This window comes from Malania oleifera, chromosome 7 (assembly GCF_029873635.1).
Source record: "Malania oleifera isolate guangnan ecotype guangnan chromosome 7, ASM2987363v1, whole genome shotgun sequence".
NCBI classification, from domain to species: domain Eukaryota; kingdom Viridiplantae; phylum Streptophyta; class Magnoliopsida; order Santalales; family Ximeniaceae; genus Malania; species Malania oleifera.
Window position 1 is genome coordinate 19,113,967 of NC_080423.1, and position 19,173 is coordinate 19,133,139.

General features: G+C 37.0%; 1 protein-coding gene across 2 annotated transcripts in view; it reads left to right on the forward strand.

Annotated features, from left to right (window-relative positions):
- The first annotated feature begins 555 nt into the window (after positions 1-555).
- Positions 556-19,173, forward strand: part of LOC131160300 (uncharacterized) — a 29,394-nt gene continuing 10,776 nt past the window's right edge. The window contains exons 1-11 of one of the 2 annotated variants that reach the window (XM_058115830.1): positions 556-1,434; positions 7,617-7,695; positions 7,822-7,878; positions 8,337-8,392; positions 9,260-9,491; positions 11,725-11,811; positions 12,013-12,087; positions 12,253-12,336; positions 13,808-13,872; positions 13,944-14,142; positions 14,231-14,319. In XM_058115830.1, the coding sequence (XP_057971813.1) occupies positions 785-1,434; positions 7,617-7,695; positions 7,822-7,878; positions 8,337-8,392; positions 9,260-9,491; positions 11,725-11,811; positions 12,013-12,087; positions 12,253-12,336; positions 13,808-13,872; positions 13,944-14,142; positions 14,231-14,319 (1,673 nt within the window). In that variant the 5' untranslated portion in view covers positions 556-784. The remainder of the gene's footprint in view (positions 1,435-7,616; positions 7,696-7,821; positions 7,879-8,336; positions 8,393-9,259; positions 9,492-11,724; positions 11,812-12,012; positions 12,088-12,252; positions 12,337-13,807; positions 13,873-13,943; positions 14,143-14,230; positions 14,320-19,173) is intronic. The other variant, XM_058115829.1, reaches the window with a different exon arrangement.

The window sequence follows — 19,173 nt, forward strand, 5'->3', positions numbered from 1 at the left end:
GCGGCGAACAAACATAAAATCCTAAAAGTAAAAGTTGTCAAAATGAGAATGCTTAGATGGATGAGTGGTATAATATTGAAAGATAAATTAAGGAATGAACATATTCGTGATAAGTTAGATGTAGCTCCTATAGAAGATAAGATAAGGGAGAGACGACTCAAGTGGTATGAACACTTGTAACGTAGACCTTGTAGTGCTCCTATGAGGAAGTGTGACTTAATTATTGTGGGGGCAGTAAAAGGGGTAAGGGTAGATCTAACATAATTTGGGAGGAGATAATGAGTAAGAATTTAATATTCTTAAATCTATCAAAAGAAATGGTCCATAATCGCATAGGTTAGCGGAAAAAGATTCATATAACTAAGACTTGGTTTTGTTGTTGTTATTGTAATTTTTGAAAGATATTATACTAATGACTTGGGTTTTGGACAAAAATTGAGGGCATCCTGGTCCATCGATCAGAATTTGGCTGACATGGCCTAATCTTTTCCTCATAAAATGCGCACTAAAATCCCTCTGTGCGAAACTTTACTTCCAATAAGGCCCCTTCGTTGTCACAAAACCACATCCGAGTCCAGATTCCAGATAGAGGATCCTCAACCTCAAGAGCCTTCTCTCCCCTCTCTCTAGGAACACCCAAAACCCCTAGAAGTAGAATTAGGGTTTCGTGCTTTCTCTGTTTTATCTGTTAGAACTAGGGTTTGATCGAGTAGTACACTGTTTTGAGTCTTCTGCAAGGTCTTTGAAGTGATTCGATCCCGTTCGCCTGTCGGATAGCAGAGAAATGGATTTTGACGAGTACGATTACCTGGAGAAGGCTGTGGAAGAGCAAGAGAATCGAAATGAGTCTTCGAAGAAGAGAGGTGGAGCTGAAAAGAGTGAGAGGGAGTACAGGAGGCGGGAGCGGGATGAAGATGGCGATGGCGAAGATGACGCCGAAGAAGATGAGAGGAGGAGCAGTAAGAGGTCTAGAGGCGAGGAGGAAAATGGCGGGAGGAGAGAGCGTGAGGGCAGAGAGAGGTCAAGTCGTTCGGAGCGGCACAGAAGTGAGAGGGATGGTGAGAGGAAGATAGAAAAAGAAAGGGATGGGGAGAGAGAAAGAGGTAGTAGAGAGAAAGAGAGGGAGAGGGAAAAAGATAAGGAGAGGGAAAGAGGTAGTAGAGACAGGGAGAAAGAGAGAGATGTAGAGAGAGAAAGAGATCGAGAGCGTAGTAGGAGGGAGAGGGATGAGAGAGAGAAGGAGAGGATCAGGGAGAGAGATAGAGAGAGGGAGAGAGAAAGAGAGAGAAGAGAAAGAGAGAAGGAGAGAGAGCGGGAGAAAGAGAGGGAGAGGTCAAGGAGAAGCAGAAGTAGGTCAAGGAGGCATGAAAGTGAGAAAGAGAAGGAGAAGGAAACGCGAGAAAGAGAACGTGAAGTTGAGATGAGAGAAAGCAGGTGAAGTTTTAGATTCTTTTAATTCCGTTTGTATTTGGAACCTTGCCGTTCCTTTTTGCTTACTTTTTGTTGTAGATTGTTTTCATGTGACTTTCATACTTGAACTAGAAAGAGTGTTACTTCAATGAGTAAAAATCTACTCATGAATACTTGAGCAATAACCTCTAGCTTGGTATAAGGTTAATTGGTTTATGCTTGTTTTTTTTTTGCATGTGGCATGTAGTACTGTGGGCAAAACTGCAATGTTGATTATGAATGAATACTCAATTGTAGTCTCAATGTCTGCAGCATGGAAGCAATTGCCTTACTCAGTATTTGGATGATATGCTATTAAATCTTTTGACTTTTGTGTATATAAGCGTATTTGGTTGCTTAGTTACATTTGGATTGCCCTTCTACAGATTCTATGAGTTTTTCAAGAAGTGTGCTGTGGCTGTCAAAATTTTTCTATTGTGTGCAAAATTGAGATGACACCCTTGTAATCTGCGTGTTTTTTTCTAGAACTTGTGCTGTGTCAAATCTCTCAGTTCTTTTCTTTTTGTTATCAAATTAAAAGAAAAAACCAGATATTCAAGTTGATTGGATTTTTTCTTTTTAATAACAATATCTTAGAGGTGGCTAATGCCACTAACTTGAGAATGACCCATCACAATCAATGGAGAGCCATGATTTTGAAATGATAAAAAATACCAGTCATATTTTATTAGCTGCTATGATATGTTTCAAATTTTGAAGATTTTCTCTGCCATTATTGAATATATTTTATAATTTAGTATTTCAGTTTTTTTTTAAAGAGAAAAAAAGGTTATATTAACAACAAACCAAAGAGTACAGTAAGTGGAGTACAAGGTATCCTCCAAAGAACAAAAGGAAACAAACAGAAAAAATTACAGAAGTGCTGCCTGCGAATTCCTTGTGCATTAATTTGATACGTAAGATGGTAAGAATATAACATCAATTAAAATATCATCATCTTCAATTAATAAATGTTAGTATTTAGTATTTATAATTGTTTGGAAGATGATACAAAGGAAAATATTTCAAAATTGCTTATTTGATTCCTGCTCCAATCCAATACATTTGGTTGGTGTAGAATGATTTATCAGAATCACTGGTTAATCTCATAATTATTTCCTCTATGCATGTTTTATTTTTTTTTTTAAAATTTAATAATGTCTCTTATTGATTATTCTATATCATCGTCATGATTCTATAGTTTATATATAGATTATAGGTGTCTTCATTTAATCACTTCAAGTTTGATGCACAATGATGAAGGGTCATTCCCACTGGCTGTTACAATGTTGCCTTACCTAGTGACTGCATGTTGAATTCCAGTACACTTGCATGCATCAAGCTTTAGTGCACTGCAAATACATATTTTTGGGCTTATCACTGCATGGAAAATATTTTTTCTCTCCTACTTTTAGATCTGTTGTATGCTTTAAGGATTTCCTTGCTCTTTCCTGCTTTTCTAAATTGTTTCCATTTTGTTTGGAACTAGTTATGCTTGATTGACTGAAATTTAATGTAGTGTCAGTTTAAAAGTTGGTTGCTTATTTCCCTCTTTTCACTTGGTTGCTGCATTGCAACCAACCATTGATTTTTGTTAAATAAGCATTTTGTCCTGTTCTCTGTTACTTGATTTTTTAAATTCAAATTTGAAATCATTCATTAGAAGTTTGCAATATTTTAAGCTAATTTTCTTTGTCCTACTTTCTCGCTTTAAAAGAAATCTTACTTAACCAGAAAAAATACTCTTTTTTCTTGTTCTGATTTCTTTTTCTAAATTCTGAATAATTGAAAAAAAAAATGGTATTTTATCTAATGATTGTTCATGGTAGAGTTCTAATTTTGCTGCCCCGACTATTTTCTTTTATTATCTTTTTTTATTTTCTTTTAAACCGCTGCGTTCCAAGTCATGGGTTGTCTAGTGATGGGTTTACAGTGAGGCCTGTTTATAAACCTATTAGCATAAGTAACCTAACTTGAAAATTTCAAGGGTGGAATAGTTTTGACTTCTGAAACCTGGCCAGGTGTGCAATGTAGATGATACAAATTATTTGGATCTGAATTTATTTCGATTAGTCATCAATTCATTTGAATTCACTAATTTAATTTATTTGGATTAGTTTTCTAGCGTTTATTTATTTTTATACTTTGCAGTATTTGGAACTGTAGTTGACCACATGGATGATGGTTGGACTTAACTCTTAAGGTTTTGTGGTTGTTGTACTATAGCTATTTGACCGTTAATGAAGTTGACAAATGGCTTCAAATATGTACAGGATGATTCTGATTGATCAGGATTGAATAGCTAGGTTTTGAGTCCAAAAATTGGTTGCTAAAACTGAGCGTATGTATTTCTTAGTGAGAGAATAGTTCACGGGCTAGCATAATTAGCCTCAAACTGGGATTTATTGAGCTCATTTATGGAGCTCTCTCCATTTTTTTTTTTTTTTTTGGGATTAGGCTTGCTAGAGTGAGCTGAGTAACTTTCTCTTGGGGATTGACTTTCTTGTGGCACTGTAAACATTTTCTATCTCCTTGTGCTTTTGGAAATTTTTAAGAATTTTTTTCCTGGCAGCATAGTAGTTAATTTTATGAGGGTAATCAATGGTTGCTATGAATGTGACTCTATATCAAAGCATTATCATTAATCTGATGCAGATATATTTCCATAGCACTAGATGAGTAAAATATGAATGAAGGAATAGCTTGCATTTTGCCTTTGTGGTTTTACTGTTTTTAGTGTTCTTAATTAGGACATTGGCACTGGTTTAGTTGTCTGATGGATGACCTTGAAATGTATGTCACGAACATATGTAGATATGGTAGAAAAAAGGCCAAGATAGTTGATGCAGATATGTACCCATAGTACTAGATGAGTACAATATGGATGAAGGAATAGCTTGCATTTTGCATTTGTAGTTTTACTGTTTCTAGTGTTCTTAATTAGGACACTGGCACTTGTTTAGTTGTCTGATGAGCTGACCTCAGAATGTATGTCATGGACATATGTAGATATGGTAGAAAAGAGGCCAAGATAGCTATTGTGTTTAAAATTGTTGAGAGTAAAACTTTTCTCTATTATAATTTTTCTGTTGCTTGTTTGGGGAATGATAATAGGGTTTGTAGTTTACATCCTTCTGGGGAGTTCTCTTGTAAATCTTTATTCATGTGACTTGTGATTCTACTGCAATCCTTTTGCTTTGTATCCTTTGATTTGGAAAGCTAAAGCTCTCTCAAAAAATAAAAGATTTCATTTGGACTGCGATACTCGAAAGAATTAATAGCAATGATTTTGCTTCAGAAGAATAAACCTTATAAGGCCCTGCCCCTGACATTTGTGTCTTTTGCATGAGGAGTAAAGATGCTTGTGCACGCTTCTTTTTTCATCGCCCTTTCATGTTAGCTGTTTGGAATTAGTGATTTGGTATAGCTGGTGAAAATTGGGTCTGTCCATGCACTTTGAAGACCTTTTATACCCATGATTGTTAACATTACGACTTGATCGTAGAATCATACGATTCTAACCCTCACGATCCAGCTCCCATGGAAAATCGCATTTCAGTAGAACCGTTGCAGAATCGTACCTGAATCAGTAGAATCGTAATGATTCTACATTTTCCCTGGAATGGGTCTTTTCCCTCTTTGGGCTTGAATTGTAAGGCCCAATATGTGTTTTTACTGTAAAAGAGGGCCCATAGTTTTTATATTAAGCCCGAAATCTTGAAATCTAGGGCAAAATAGCTTTCAGAAGCGCTGTTTGACAGCTTCGGTGTTTGATTATTCGATCAGCAGCAGGGCAGCAACCAGCGAACCCTTCGAGCACTCTCGTCTCCCTCTGGCTCTCCTCTACTCTAGTTGACTACTTCTGTAAGGCTGTAACAGTCCTGTTCGTGTTCGTGTGCAGAACAGCACTCGCCATCATCTCTGTTCAATAGCTGAGGTGTTTGATACTTCGATTAGCAGCAAGGCAGCAACCAGTGAACCCTTCAAACACTCTCGTCTCTCTCTGACTCTGGTGTAGGACGGTTCTAAGTAGCCCTAGTCCTACAGTTGGCCTTCTTTGTAGCGCACACACTATATCACAATCTATGGGAAGAATTGAATTAACCAAGCAATCAAAAACATATTCTAATGATCACAAGTTGTTGGGATTTTGAAAACGTATATGATTTGGTTAGAAACCCTTAGTTGATCATTTCATTCAAATAATCAAGTTCGCTTAAAAAATGTTATATTAAAAGTCTTAGATCACAAGTCCTAGCATACAAATCAAATATCCTTAAGCATGGTACTAGCAAACATGTTCATACTGAAAATCTAGGAAGATTCAAAGAGAATGAACAAGGTTTTTCAATCTAGTATTTGGGTAGAGTTTCAAGGCTTACAAGGTACCTTAGGGGCTGTTTTAGATGGTAACAAACAAGGAATTGAAATGAGCTTACCAAAAGATTCGGAATGACAAACACCAAGACACACGAGTACTCGATTGCACCACGAACAAGCTTGTTGATCCTTAGGAATCTTGAGACAAGAATGAAGCTTGAGGTGGTTGTGGCTTTGAGCTATGAAAGAGGTGTGGGTGTGTAGTGTTGGTGATGACGATGATGTTGTTGTGGTCTCTCACCAACCTCCCTATCTTTGGGGAGTTGGAACGTAGCCTCACACTATTCACTCACAAGGAGAGGAACAAGATTCACAAATTCAATCAAAAGCTTCTTTTTTTAATTGATAATGCAAGATGCCTTTTACAATACAAGTGATGAGATATTTGTAGCCTTACATGCACATGACTTGCGCATGGCATCTTAAAAGATTAAAGAAAATATAAAAGTAAAATTAGACATTTAAAACATTGGTAATGAGGTTCCTAGGAAATAGTTTGTCATAGGAAATAGGTGCCTAGGAACTAGAATAATTATGATAGTGGAGTCTAGGAACTTAAAATGAAATAAATGCTTCTTGAAAACCCAAGACTATTTGACTTGCAAGTTGTCATCCTTCTTGAAAAACCAAGACTCTTTGACTTGCAAGTTGTCATCCTCTTTCCAAGCTAGCTTCTAAGAGAAGCTTTAATTGCTGCAAATAAAGTTCACATCAATGGTGGACTTCGGGTGGTCGTTCACATGTCATAATATCTGTGAAAGATACTCGAGGTGCATGTTGATCCCCATCAGACTCTCCTCTACTCTAGTCGACTACTCTTGTAAGGCTTCGATGTGCAGGCACTCGACAGTCGACTCTTCTGTCGGCAGTAAGTTCTGATTGTTCTTTGGTGGTCAACTCCTTTCTTCAGCCCTCTTCTCTCTATCGAACCCCTCAGCAGCCAGCAGAGTCAGCACTCTTCTCTCTTTTGACTTCTTTCTTCCTCTTTTTTTGTGGTTGTGCTTATTAAGCTTATAATCTTAAGAATTGTCATAAAATTCCATAAACATTTATTTTAAATATTTTTTAATTAAGATTATTAATTGACTTATAATTAAGCTTAAAGTCTTAATCATTGTTATAAAATTCCATATACATTTTTAAAAAATATTTTTTTACACTAAAAGTAGAATCTTACGATTCTCGATCCGATTCTACGATCTGATCCTGCAGACCCCTCCAACGATCCTATGTAGAATCCCGATTCTGACAAACTTGTTTATACGATAACTTTTAGAATTTTTGGCAAAGGAAAGGATAGGAAAGCTCTATGGCATTGCACCGTTATGGCTATTATTTGGTGTGTTTGGTTGGAAAGGAACACTAGAGTATTCAATGGTGTTGTTAGTACTAACAATTTGCTTTGGAGTAGAGTGGCATATCTTCCGTCGCTGTGTGTGTTAGCAAATGGTTTTTTTCGTCATGTTTCTCTGGAAGACTTGCAGCCGGATTGGCCCTGTTACATTGAGTTCTGTTCTCTGTATAGGTTGCAGTACTTGTAACTAGTTTCTATTGATGTACAAGGAGGATTTCTTACTCTTCCCTGTCTTTTTCATTTCCTTTCTCTTTCTGATTTTCTGATGTACATTATTTTCCATTTTAATACAATTTTTTGTTTATAAAAAAAAAAATTTCTTTTTGCTTGTTAATTGTTTTGTTTCAAACTTCAAAGGGTTCCATGTACCAAAATATGAGGTTTTTCCTTGAATTTTTCTTCATATGTTGAATGACATTTGGATGTCTGGCAGGAAATTTAAGGAAAAGAAAGAAATGGTGGAGCCTGAAGCTGATCCTGAAAGGGACCAGAGAACTGTTTTTGCTTATCAGGTTGATGGCATCAATATGTTTTCTTATGTAAAGGATTGCTAGTTGTGGATTTCTTTAAAATTTTGTTTGTTTGCATTTGTTTTTTTGCCTATTCTGTTCACTTGCAATAATTTTTGGTGATGGCAGATGCCTTTGAAGGCGACTGAGAGAGACGTTTATGAGTTCTTCTCCAAAGCAGGCAAGGTTAGTCAATTTCTTTCATCCTTACTCGGTAGAAGCATTTAAATGTGTTCCTTATATTTTTATGATATAGTCTGCATCATCAGATTTTGCGATTGTGCAGCTTTGGCAGCCATATGTCTTCCAAATTTGTTAGTTGCTTCTTGTATGTGTCATAGAATAGTTTACACTTGTCGTGTGAGAGACTCCTTATTGCTTGTTATTGAGATATATCTACTTCCTGTTGCAGTAAATGGTCCTCTGCCTTCAGTTACGAGTAGTATAATGAGTTTCTTGTGTCTCAACATTCTATATATGTGGGGTGAGTTAAATGTACATATGAGTTAAACTGATGAATTGTGTAGACACCCCCTAATTGGTGTAGCAATATATAGCATGAATGGTTAGAATCACCTCATGCATCCTAGCTTCTTAATAGATTTCTTATTTTTCCATTTGAATCATTTGAATTGTAATTTCAGGTGAGAGATGTCCGGCTTATCATGGACAGGAATTCAAGACGGTCAAAAGGAGTTGGGTATGTGCCTTTCTGCTGAACAGTGTCGTATTAGTGTGCGTGTATTCTTAGAAAGTAACTATTAGCATATATTATTTCAAAATTTAAGTTTAACTGTATTTTTAAATTCACTAGCAATGCGATAAAGAATCCATGATGAGGGATGGTGGGAATACCTTGCACTCATGTTTAATCAATTCATGCTGCGCTCAAAAGGTAGATGACATGAACCCTCCGCTACTTTTTTCATTTGATAAGGACGCCATTCTACAAGTGTGCGTCTTTTCCAGTTTCTTGATTTTATAGTACACCGAATCTGGACTGGGAATTGCATTTCCAACTCATTTGGGTTAACTTGAAACACACATGAGAATGAATTTCACACATTCAAAAAGGGGTGGAGGATGTTCTGCTTTTGGACCTAGCTGTTGTTTGTTACCATTGCTAGGAGCCGAAGTTTTATTTGAGGGACATCAGTTTGATTTATGTGTCTATACCTATTAATTTGTACAGTAATGAGTGCTAGGATTGCACACTGAAAAGTTATCAATTGGTGCACAAATTGTCTTATTTCATTTTTAATTGTTGCCTTCTCTCCATAGACAGCCTGTGGTTTCTGATTTTTATTCTATATTCAAAATTATCTTCACGCTTTCTCATCAATCTCCTTGACATATCATATCTCTTGTATTGTTGTGTTATTACCATGATGAGCTAACATTCTGTTTTACATGGGGCATCAGATTCATCAAAAAGAAACTCAGCTTCAGCTCTATACACTTAAAAAGTTTTTTCTGTGCATCTTTTTGCTATATGATTTGTAAGTTCCAATTGTTTGTTTTGTCTTATATGCCTTGAAAACTTAGTGAGCATTTGTTGTTGCGGCAGGTATATTGAATTTTATGATGCAATGTCTGTGCCAATGGCAATTGCCCTATCTGGCCACCTACTTCTTGGACAACCAGTAATGGTCAAACCTTCTGAAGCTGAAAAGAATCTTGTTCAATCTACTGCTTCTGGGGGGAGCTCAGGTGGTCTTGCGGGACCATATGGACCAGTTGATAGAAAATTGTATGTGGGGAACTTACACTTTAACATGACAGAGCATCAGCTTCGGCAGGTAATATGAATAATATTTTGTTTTGGTTTACCATTGATTTCTAAAGATGCATAATTTGTTTTGAGTCCGCCTAGGATTTTGACATAAAGTTATCTGTCCCAGTCTATGTGGGTTGGGTGGATTGTCTAAGATGGAACTTTTGATATCTTATCACTCAGAGATTCCTTTAAGGAAATTGTTATAAAATACAATGGATGTGTAAAGTGCACCTTGTAGTCATGTACAATACCTGATGGGGACTGTATCCAGCCAAAAGCAAGTTTGCCATGGCCATTTTTCCCAAGGCTTTATTGTGAAGTAGATGCAAAAACCAAATTATAGTTTTAAAACCCAGACTGGACTGGCTAGTTGGACCAGGTTCGGCTGTTTTTTGCCAGTCTGGGTGATGAAACTGGATTAGGCAAAACTGGGCGACACAGCCTGGCTTGGCTGAGCCTGGTTTTTGGTTGGGTTGATCCTTTATACAGAAATACTTAAATGTTAAGGGAGCTTGAACTGTGAACCTCCAACAAGAAGCGGCCGTTCACCATAGCAACAGTTCATGCCTTGTGCTTTTCTCAGTAGCAAATTGTAAAAAAAAAAAAAGGGGCAGCCCGGTGCACAAAGCTCCCGCGTATGCGGGGTCCAGGGAAGGGGCGGACCACAATGGATCTATAGTAGCAAATTGCATATACATTTAATTATTTATGCTCATGTGCATATATATATAATAGAATAAAAATTTCTTAAGTCTTTAAATATTTAATAATCACCATAATAATAATAGCCACAACAAATAATGTCTTTATAGTGAATGGAAAAGGTACTCCAAGAATTTTTTAGATTTTTCTGTATATTGTTTTCAGTTCTCTAATTGCCTCTTATAATTTACAGTATCTTTGCAACACACACATGCTTATCACCGATGTGACCACTTACTTTGACCTTTGTTTGACTGGTCCTGTAGCTTCTCTGTGTTGGTCACCTATCTGGGTTCTAAATCCATGGATCAAACTGCAGGAGTGTAACTCTTAGCTTCTTTAGCTTATTTTCTCAAACATATTTTTGCTCTGTAATGCAGTTTTGGGATCTATCTACTATTAAGAAAGTGATCCTTCTTTGGGGTGGGGTCCAAATAAAGAATGATTATTGTTTTAGGTATCAGGGAATCCATTTACGGTTTTCAGTTTTGAAGGGAGGGAAAAGGGAAGATAACCTTTGCTAATTTCTTTCGCTCTCTGTGCTTGGAACTATGGATAAATGATGAGGAAAGGGCGGGGGAAGAAAATTGAAGGGAAATTGTATATGCTTCATTGCAGGCAGTTGCTATGGGCCTTAAATGGTTTCCAGAAAGTATGTCCATACTGTAACCATAGTTGTGTCAAATTAAGAGGGAGAGCTGGTTTGGGTGCAAGGAAACAGGGAGATGTAGTCGAAGGCTGGAAATGACTGTAAGTTTTACACAATATTTCAGAACTCTATAAAATACAAAATAACATGCACTAGAATTATAGAAATATGCCTAACTTCAATCTATAAACTAACAGAATTTAGTAAACACAATATTTTTATTGATGAATGCCTAAGAAGTTGCAAAGTTACATAGAAATTTGATTTTTATTAAATTGCAATTAGTAAATCTTAGGCATATGACCTATTAAATGTTTTATGAGGTCCTGTCAAGATGGGAGTGAGGTTGTGTTATGATTGGATTGAGGTTTTTATCTAGGTTTTGTACTTTGTGTGAGAAGTGCTAAATTCAGTTACTAAGAGAGAAGGGTCACCTCATCTAGTAAGGAGGCTCTGTAATTAAGTTAATTTTGTTTTGAAGAAAGATTCATTAGAGGCATCTAGGGGGTGCACCAAATCCCAAAACAGAATTTTCTATTGAACAGCGTCAACAAAATCAATGACAGCCTGTAATATGAAGTTTTTTTCCACAATCGGTTACTTTTGTTACATGATGGAGATTATAACGTAGCAGAAAACGAGTAGTTTGTGAAAGCTAAGACTTGTGAAAGACATGAGAAGAGATTTCCATTTTTTCTTAGAGGATAAATATCGGTGAAGTGAAAAAATTGATTGTACTTACTTTTTGTTTAGTAAATTGCCAAGGGGCTGACATGTTTTGGAGGATAATTACTACTACTTTTTCCTATTCTATTCAAATTACTTTTTGAATGATATATCTTGTTTGGTATTATTTTTCTCAATATTAATGTAACACCTATTTTTGTGATGCATCTTTTCTCAGATTTTTGAACCTTTTGGTGCTGTGGAACTTGTGCAACTGCCCCTTGACCCTGAGACAGGACACTGTAAAGGTTTTGGGTTCGTTCAGGTCAGTGTAAACTTAATTACTCCAGCTATAACTGTTTTATGCTATTGTTGGTATTGCTATATAATATTTGTTTGTCATTTTCCCAGTTTTCTGCAGTTGACCATGCTAAGGCAGGTCAACTAAACCTCATTACTATGACTAATTGTTTTATGATACCTTATTGGTATTTGTCTGTAATATTGTTTCATCATTCCTTGCCAGTTTTCCTCAGTTGAACACTCAAAGGCAGCTCAAAGTTTGAATGGGAAATTGGATATTGCTGGGCGGATTATTAAGGCATGTTTGATCTTTTTAAAATTTCTATGCTTGGGTATTTTACTCGAACTGATGTTGCTATAATAGAATGATTTGGCTGCCAGTTGTTTCTTGTCTTAATTTTTAGCAAATACCGCAATTTATTTTGAGTGCCATTTATAACTGATTGTGTGTATATTTGTATAGGTTTCTTCAGTTACAGATCATGTTGGTGTGCAAGATTCTGGGGCAAAAACTGCAGACTTTGATGATGATGATGGGGGTGGTTTGGTGGGTCAAAGATTGCTATATTTTGGGTCACATTACTTTTGCATAAAATTCTTAACAGTGATGGACTTGGTTCTTATTTATTATATCAAGAAACTCATTTATAATAAGTGGTAACTAGTGGTAATGCAGGACAATACAGTTAGGTTGATGGTTATTTTAAAGTCTGAATGGATTGCTGTGCATGTTATGGGATATCATGTTCTTATTCGTGTGTGCTCACTTGTGTTGTAAAAGAGTTATAGATTTGGTGCTTATGGTGATGCTCATTCTATATTATTTTGTTGTAAGATATTAGATATGCAAAGAACAAAGGGTTATTGCCTCTAGTATCTTCCTGCTTGCTATCATAATAATGTAAGACTATATTATCGATGAAGAGTATTTCATGGTCATCTGTCTTTGAATATCAAGAGAATTTTAATCCCATGTTGAACTGAATGAATTTTTATTTGATATTTACATATCTTGTAATGATTGTACTTTAAATATTTCTGTTTAGCATTGTGCAAGGATGATGCAACATAACAGATATTTGGGAAAATATCTTTGAAACGTAGATGTCAGTGTTTCCTTCATATTATGAAACAAGAAAAAGTATTGTTTAGACAACAAAACCAGGACTATTAGTCAGCCCATTGATTGTGTGATAAACTTGCTGTGTTGTTTCTCCCAACAGTTGGTAAGAATATTTCAAATTTTAAATTGGAGGTGGGATCAGATCTTGTGACGCTGTTTCCTTGGTGGATTATGATTTAGATTGACCCGTAAATCAACCAGATGGTTACAGATTGAGGATCTATTGTAACAGCTTCAGAATAGAATCACATTTACATGACATCCTATTTAAATTGTACTAATGAAAAATCCATGTTCATCAAATCAATTATTGGGAATATTATATTTAACTAATTTGTTTCATTAGCGTGGATGTTTGTACGTGTGAGTCTGTAACAGCCACCACCCCTCACCCCCAACAAAAAAGCAAAAAAAAAAAAAGTCCTAACACCACCCCCCCCCCCCCCCCGCGCGGGGGGCGGGAAAAGCCTAAAAAATGCAGATGACAAAAAAAAAGAGAACGATAACTGCACCTACCCCCACGCCACCTGGGTTCTTTGGCAATATTTGCTATTAAAAAGGAGAGTTTTAACAGAACAGTGGCCTTAACCTGACATTATTAGAAAAAAGCATTTGACCTTGAACAAAGACCCATTTCTTGCGCTACTTGACTGGGATACACCGATTTGATGTTCAGAAAAAATATTTTTTAACACAGGATGGTGGTTGGATTATGGCAAATATCTGTGTGCATTCTTTTTGCAAAATAAAACTATGAAATGTTCTTGTTGAGGGTTCAAAGCCTCAAGTGTGGATGGCCTAGGGGTGAAACAGAAGACTAGCAGATTTTTCTTGCCTTGCGTTTGCAAATATCTGTTCTGTAATATCTCATTTTTTTTGTCTCTCCCTTTGGCAGGCATTAAATGCTCAATCAAGAGCTCTTCTCATGCAGAAGTTGGATCGTACTGGTATTGCCTCAAGGTTTGTTTGCAGTACCCTCTATTGTTTCCCATTGCCTGCATTGCATAACCTTACTATAATCATGTTTGCAGTATTGCAGGGTCTCTTGGAGTACCCGCACTTAATGGGTCTGTTCCAAATCAACAGACAATGAGCCTGCCTCTCAATGGGCAAGCTGCTGTTCCTGCTCCTATTCTCCCAGCTCAAGTTGTAGCTGCCCCAGCCCCTGAACCTGTTGGGAACCCGAGTGAGTGTTTACTGTTGAAAAATATGTTTGATCCAGCCACTGAGGTATGCAATCTTCTTGTCATTTTCTAATGTTCTGTTGTATGGAAGTTTTAATCTAGAAATACTAACTAATCTGGAAGTTGTTTTGCAGACAGAGCCAGACTTTGATCTGGACATTAAAGAGGATGTGGAAGAAGAATGTTCCAAATTTGGTCGAGTGAAGCATATCTATGTGGACAGGTAAGTAAATGTCTGTATATTGCAAGTTGCATAAATTTATTGTTAATCGCTTATATGCATGAATTGTTGTTAACCATCTCTTTCTGGTATAATTTGTGAATTATTCGTGACCATAGGAAATAATTTTCCAAATATGTTTCTATATCCATGAAAATGCATGGTTTACAAGGGCTTGCACTTATTTAAGGTGATGCATTAAGCACTCCCATGATAATTATACACTTTTTTTTCCCTGTGTAGGCCTACTGCATATCCAGGTGGATACTGTTTTAAAAGTTCTGTTTGACCATAGAAAAAATGCTAATAAACTATTAAAAGTCACCCAAAGGATACATTTTCGAATTTAAAACTGGTTGAATATATAGTTGGTCTACCCTTAAAAAGTTCCATTTATTTTTTTATCAGAAAAAAAAAAGAAGAATTTATTAGAAGGGCAACAAGGGGTGCCACCCAATTACAAACAAGAAAAGAAAGAAAAAACTGAAGAGATCTATCAACAAGGTGGTGGTGTATCCAAGAGAAAAAAAAAAAAAAAAAAAGAGGTATCCGGCATGTGCTGCCCACTAAACCAGCTAGATAGAGTAGAGATCCATATATCCTTGAGGATTGTGGGAGAAGTAGTAGTTCCTTCATAAGCTCTAGCATTTCTTTCTCTTCATGTAATCCAGAAAATGGTAAGAGGGATGAAGGCCAAGATTTCTTTACATATCTATACTTGTAGAAATATGCTTCACGCTCAGAATTTCTGTCCAACAAATTCAGCAGTGACCCAGTGCTGTTACGGCGGATATTGAAGATTGCAGGAAATTGAGAGCTCGGAGAAGATGACTCGCATTAGCTATCATGCCAAGGGAGGGTATTGTTCCCGTTCCCAGCATGGAAGTGGGTGAGAGTGAAGAAATCCTCCTATCCATTCGCGATTAACTTTTGAGCACTAACCCTAGAGGACTGCTTGGACTCATTAGAAATCCACCCATTGTGATTGAGGCTGTACTTAAAAGCAATGATCTTTCTCTGGTTCAATCTTGGAAAGAATGACCACTGGAGCAAGATATCCAGATTCAACCTTTATTACTTTGAATATTTTGAAGTTTTTTTTTTTTTTTCAACTTCATTTACTAAAATGCTTCAGTTCTGCATTTTAAATCTCTTTTTCGTCGCCATTCTCCATCTAAAAATGTTGACACTGGTTAGGGTTATAGGGGATCACTTTCATTCAGTTCAGATCAAAAGGGAAAACCTTCAATAGCAGACTAGATAAAGGTAGGAAGGAGATTTTTTTGTTTGTAGTCAAACCTAAAGCCGGTAGCTGGTGGGTGAGGCTTGCTTTGGTGTCAACAAAGTGGCTCTTGGATGGATTAGAATTGGTTTTAAACGGGATGGGAAAGGGATTTCGAAGTATAAGATTTGGTGGTGTGAGATCACTAGCAAAACTTAGGAAGTTTTTTAATATGAAGGGTGGGACGGAAAGGAAGACGTTTTTGGGTATGTTCCTGATGGATCAGAAGGGGATGGAATGATGGATGGCACTAGTTTGTGAAAGAATTTTGTGCGGTGTGGAGAACCACCAATGGAGGATTTTAGATGTTCATATTTTATCTAGTTTATTATATTTTAGTTTGGGAAAGTCTTGTTATTTTAGAAGTTTAGTTAATTTAGGTTTATTTTGTGTATTTTAGTACTTTAGGGTTATTTTGTAATTTTTTGTTCTATTAGGGCCTTTATGTAAATATGTGTTCTAATTAGTAGTGGGTATAAGTGCTGGACATGTAAGTTATTTCACAGTTATTGTTTTTGAATCAGATTGCAGTTTCCGTCTCTGTCTCTCTCTCTCTCTCTCTCTCTCTCTCTCTCTCCCTCAGGTTCTGCTGTTCTTCTTTTTCCTCCTCTTTTCTCCTTCTCTTATCTCTCTTCTAATTCTGTCGCTCACCTCTGTTCTGTTCTGTTCTGTTCTTCCCCTTCTCTGTTCTTCTCTTTCTGTTCTGTCTCCCTACTGCTGCTGCTGTTTCTCGTCTTCTTATCTTCTTCTTTTTCTCCATCTTCTTCTTCTAATTCTCTCATTTCTATCTATCTATATAAATTCTAATATCTGTGCTACATCAAAATGGTATCAGAGCCTAATTTTGTTCAGTTCCAGACTTCCCTGTTACTGTTCTTGCATCAGATTTGGAACCCCTAAAAAAATTCACCATTAAGGTTCATCCAAAAACTCAACCACATCCACCAACCGACTGCATTCTCTAACAGGCTCCCTTGCTGCAATAGCAAGTCAGAAGTCTCAGGAAAATCCCAGAAAACAGAAGCATTCATCAGCCTGCAACTTTTCCAGGAAATTACAGTCGTGCTCCTGGATTTCAAAACCCTAATTTCCACCAACCAAACCACAACACCTCCCTTACCACCAAAATAAGACCCTGAAACCCCTTCCCCTACAATATCATTTCCATCTGACAAGGAAGTGGCCCCACGCGCCATCTGAAAACTTTCCAGCCGACTCCCCTCAAAATCCCTCATTTCCTGCATTTTTCTTCCTGCACAACCACCCTCACTGGAATCCCCGCTCTCTGATCTCGTTCCACCCAGAAGCTCATCACCAGAGGAGCCCTGAAAGTGGCTCATGCACCACACACGCCGGCCACGCATGTGAGGAAGTTGCTGGACTTTCCCTGTTTTGCTCAGATTTGCTACAAAATTGCTTCCAGCTTCAAGAATTTGGATTTTACCTGATATTTTGAAGCATTCTGAGTGAATATTGATTTATCAAGCTTGGTTTGCATTCGTAAGGTTGAATATTGCCTAATTTTGGGCTGCTGAGCAAATTTCTGAGTTTTGAAGGTCTGCCAACATCCATCTCGAGGCCTAATTGCTGTGTTCTGAGACTACACTGCGACAAGTTGGTTTTCCTCTGTGAGATTTTGATGTTGATTTGAAGAAATTAATCTTCGATTGCTTGGTACATATTTTTGGAGGGTAAAATCAGTGTGCTATCATAGTTCTTGAAGCATCTGTGAGAAGTTGAAGTGAAATATTTGAAATTTAGAAACTGCAAAGTCAGAGCAAGGAGATTTGGTAACATTGTATGGGCTTACACTACTTGGACTTCATAGAAAGTGATTTAATGTTTCTTATCCATTTGGTACTTGTCTGAGTTTGCATCAGTCCATATTTACTCTCTAGTTGGAAAAAAAGTTAAAAAATGAATAAATTCCGTATATTGGTTCCTACATAGATGGCAATTATCAACAATTGTTGGACCAATTGTGTAGTCTTAGACAACTTTCTTCTAGTGTCGCCTACTATTACCTTAAATTTAGAGACCTCATTTATTGGTGTGCTCTTAGCAAGGAACCTAGAATGGTAATTTTGTTCAAGAAACGGTTAAGGGATGGAATCAAAAGGTTTATGATTATGCGAGTTCAAAAATATCCCGCTACTCTAAGGCTTACCACATGGCTTTGGAATCTGAGAGATTTCTCCAGCCGCCAACCTATAACACCATTTTCTATGTTGAAGAATTTCATCATTTTAGATCAATTTCTCAATGGTCAGAAGGTAGTCCTAGGCCCACCGAAGATGTTCAAGAGAAAACTCAACTTGTTAGAGGATATCTAAAGTTCCCATCCAAATTCTTGCATAATAGAATATCATGACTACATAAATGACAGGCATATAACTAGTGCACAACTTTTTGATTCTTCTGTTGATGTGAGTCATGAATCTTCTCAAAATGAGGTCATAGACTTGTCTTTAGTGACCCTAAGCACTATTGGGGCCTCTAGGCCAGAGATGGACCATGGACCTTTATTTGTCATCACACTTGGTTGTTGAAACTTGCAATGAACAACAAGATGAGTTGCCAACTACTAGGACAGATATGCTTGTCAATGACCTTACTCTTCAACCTCAATTTTCCATTTCTATCCCAAAAAATGAGGAACAATTGTCTGTTGTAGAGTTTGTTGAAAATTCTTCAATCATGGAACCTATTGTTGAAATTCCTCTTGAGATTATTTCTCCTCAATCCAGTGAACTTGCGCTTCCATCCTTTTCATCTTCTCCCTCCACATTTTCTTTAACCAAATGTAGTGAAACGTTGTCCATCATGTTAGATTATGGACCAAATGCATACTTGCTTGAGATGCCAATAGATTTGGATAATAAATTGATTTCTTATTTGGAGGACTTGTTATTTTATCAGAGGACATTGCAGCCTTCTATGCCACTTGTGGTTGGACAATCTACTACATATTCTCCAATGGTGATTGACGATGCAATGCAGATCATGCTTCCTCTTGAAAGGAACTCACTACTTGTTTTCTTCTGCATGCCGCCCTCAAACTGATGGGCATACTGAGGTTATCAATCATAGTCTTGGTGACCTACTTAGGTGTGTTCTGGGAGAAAACTGGGGCAATTGGGACTTGGTGCTGCCTACTGTTGAGTTTGCTTATAATAATTATGTGAATAGGTCCATAAGTAAGAGTCCTTGAGTGTGTATTATTTGGTTACAAACCCTGTGCACCCATTGATCTTGTTCCTTTGTCATTGGATGCCCGTATTTCTGAGCTTGCTGAGTCTTTTGTCCATCACATTCATAAGCTGCATGTCGAGCTTAGGTAAAAACATGCTATGAGTAATATGGATTATAAGCTTGCTGCAGATATACATCGTAGAGCTAGAGACTTTAATGCAGGTGATAGTGTCATGGTTCGCATAAAACCTGACCACTACCCTAGAAATTCATTTAAAAAGCTTCATGCTTGTGTCATTGGCCCTTTCCTCATCCTTAAGAAACTTGGACCTAATGCATATTTACTTGATTTACCTACTTATAAGACCATTAGTCCAGTTTTT